We start from the raw sequence: 3,063 nt of genomic DNA on the forward strand, positions 1-3,063 counted from the left end.
GACCAGGAGAGGGGGAAAAAAAAAAAAAAAAAGGACTTTCCTGGGACTGAGAGCGGGGATTCCCTCTCCACGAACGTGCACTCTCCACCACGCTCACCGGAGCTGAAGGCGAGCCCCGCGAAAGCGCGTGCGGCCCCTGGGAACACTCCCCACACCCGGCGGCCCCCGCCTCCCTGAGAAGGGTCTCGAGCCCGGGAATCCTCTAATTAGGCTCGCCCCCATTGGTTGTCCCCAAGGCACCTCCGTGCCGTCACGGTGTTATGCTAATGAGGGGGAGTCTCATTGGCTCGGCCCCCGGCGGCAGCTGCGACGGCTCTGGCGGGGAGAGCCGGGTTGGCCGCGGCTGGGACCAAACGCACGGTCCCTCTCTCGCCGGCTCCTGCCTGTGCCGCGTGCACGCCCGCGCGGGGACCCGCTGCCGGGATTGCCCTCGGAGGAGGCTCCTCGACCCGCCTTTTAGGAAAGTGCCTCCCCAGCCTGCAGCGCGCACGCCCCCTCCCCTCTTTCTAGGCACCGCGCGCTTTCGTTTTTGTTTTTTGTTTTTTTCCGCGAAGTAACTTTTGCATTCCCGCCTCCCCCGAGTCCTGGGGACCAGAGGCGGTGCCGAGCCTGGGGGCGGTTCCTTGGCAGCGTAGATTCTTGTCAGAGCCAGACTTTTGCTCCTGGGCTCGGTTTGCATCATCCCCATCACACCCTCGGGAGAGAGGATCCAGCCCCCTTTCAGCCTCAGCTTCCGGCTCGGAGCGGACCCCTCCCTCTCCCAGGCCCCTTCCCCTTCCCCGTCCCTCTCCGGACCACGCATCTTGCTAGTCCCCTCCCTCTACTCCGCAGAATTTTCTTTTTCTCTCCCTCCACTCCTCTGTTCGTCGTTTTCTGTTTCCCACTCTTTGAGGAAGGATGGTTGATTTGGAGAGCGAAGTGCCTCCTCTGCCTCCCAGGTACAGGTTTCGGGATTTGCTGCTAGGGGACCAAGGATGGCAAAACGACGACAGGTAAGTGGTGCTGTGCAGTCTTGCTCTGTCAGTACAGCTGAAAAAGGGACAGAGATGGGGAGGCTGAAGAGGGAAGAGGAGACAAGAAAAAGGGAGCCACAGACGGGAGGAGAGAGGGAAAGGGACTCTTTGATATGTCTCTCCATTTTGACTGTATTGAGCAGTTGCTATAGACAAGGGACTCTTTGCCTTTTCACTTTCTTATCCTTGCAATGTATTTATTGCATTTATTTGGTACTTATTCTTTTGTCTATCTGTGCTTTCCTAGGGTGTGTATAAGGCTGCTACGAGAGGTACAATTCATCCAAATGGCACGCAGTATCAGTGCCATATAATTTTCATTTTTTCCTTTTAGGTGTTGTTCCTCAAATTCAAAAATGTATTCAAGGTAATTGAAAAAGCACATAAGAAACTTAAAATCTCTTGCACCTGTTTACTAACTCCTTGTCAGTGTTGTCTTGTTAAGGTGTTCACCTGCTGCTGGGAATTTTATACTCTTAACATCTGGAGTTGTAGGTAGACAATTGGTTTAAATATGTAACAGGTAGTTAGGAAAAATGACGTTTTCAATTGAAATTATTCACTTTGAGCAGGTAACTGTGACTATGATTATTAATGGTGTTTGCATAACATGATCCAACCTTTTCATAATGAATGTGTTTTTAACCTAACTAGTATATATGTCACAAGATTAAAACTTAAGTTTCAAAACTACAATATTCATTATCAGCAAAATACTGCTCTTGTGTTCTATCTATAGCATCACTGCTTTGCCTCGTCAAACTTCTGAAATTCCTCCGGCTATCTGATTCATTATTTGAAAGACACATTTTATGTTTCATTGAATTTAGTATTTTCTGGAAGTCATTTCATGTATCACATGCCATATGTTTTTGTGTTTAAATAATCTGTGTATACTAACTGGTCTCTCTCAACTCAATTGAAATATTTCCTTGAAGTTTGGTATTAATATTATATTTTAATTACATAAAAGATCCATTATTGGTCCTGTTCAAAATTTCCCCGTTCAGCACTGGTTTTTTTCTCACCGTTTCAGCTTTCAATACCAACTTCTGACCATATGCACAGAGGCTTTTATATTAGGCATCAATTTTGGACTTCTTTGGTCTCGTATTAGTAATTTGAAGGGATATGAATGTTTCTCAGAGGGTAATATTTCAATGCAATCTCTTAAAGGTAAAACACATATATATATTTGTTAGAAATTAAAAGAACAAATTCCAGTTTACCAGTATGCTTGGAAAGTAAGGTGTTCTGGTTGACTGAAGATAAGGACATGAATATTAAACAGATTGCAGTGTTAGTTGACTTTTAGATAAACTGTGTTGGCCTAGTTTAAATGGCTTATCAAATGCACCATCGTGTTCATAGTGATTGATTCTATGTTTGTTACTTGAGGACCTTAGGATCATCATGTAGAATAGAAATCCCCATGGTGGAAAGCGTGAGATGGACTTAATTTCATAGAGAATATATTTTGGATTTGGTGGTGAGAGCGTTGTTTGTTTCTTAATATTGTATCCAAGGTAGAATTGTTCATGTGGCTCCCCTCATTTTTCTAAGGATGCTGAAGATATATTTCAGTAATTAATAATTTTGGTTAGTTGAATACTACCCAAGTAAGTCACTGCTATATTAAAAAAAGTTTTACACATTTAAAATATCTGTTATGATCAAAGTTTCTGCTAAGTTTAACTTACACTCTGGGCCGTATTTACTATTAAAATGAAGTATTAAACATTAAAAAAATTGTTCATCCATTTGACTAGTTTTGTGGCTTCATGAAAACTTAATAGTTTTGGTTCCATTTGTTGTCCATCTTTGAAGACGAGATCCTTGGATTAATAGTGACTCAGCTTTCAATCCTTTGCTCATTTCTTCACTAGCTGAGTTGTCTTGGGTGAGTCATTCAGCCATTATGAGATTCAGTAGTTTCTGTAAGGTACAGAACTAACACTTAGCACTAAGCACTGGCTTGTGTTATATGTTAACTATGCTAATAGTGTGTGTGTGTGTGTGTGTGTGTGTGTGTGTGTGTGTGTGTGTGTGT

General features: G+C 43.7%; 1 protein-coding gene across 11 annotated transcripts in view; it reads left to right on the forward strand.

The window, feature by feature from the left end:
• Positions 1-344: 344 nt before the first annotated feature.
• KCNT2 (potassium sodium-activated channel subfamily T member 2) overlaps positions 345-3,063 on the forward strand; it is a 361,485-nt gene continuing 358,766 nt past the window's right edge. For all 11 annotated transcript variants that reach the window (XR_005784134.1, XR_005784135.1, XM_040453583.1 and 8 more), the window contains exon 1: positions 345-992. Coding sequence is in view for 9 of the 11 variants with exons in the window: in XM_040453583.1 (XP_040309517.1) it covers positions 898-992 (95 nt within the window). In the remaining 2 variants the exon portion in view is untranslated. The remainder of the gene's footprint in view (positions 993-3,063) is intronic.

Source organism: Herpailurus yagouaroundi, unplaced genomic scaffold (genome assembly GCF_014898765.1).
Source record: "Herpailurus yagouaroundi ecotype Mexico unplaced genomic scaffold, PumYag 209, whole genome shotgun sequence".
NCBI classification, from domain to species: Eukaryota; Metazoa; Chordata; class Mammalia; order Carnivora; family Felidae; genus Herpailurus; species Herpailurus yagouaroundi.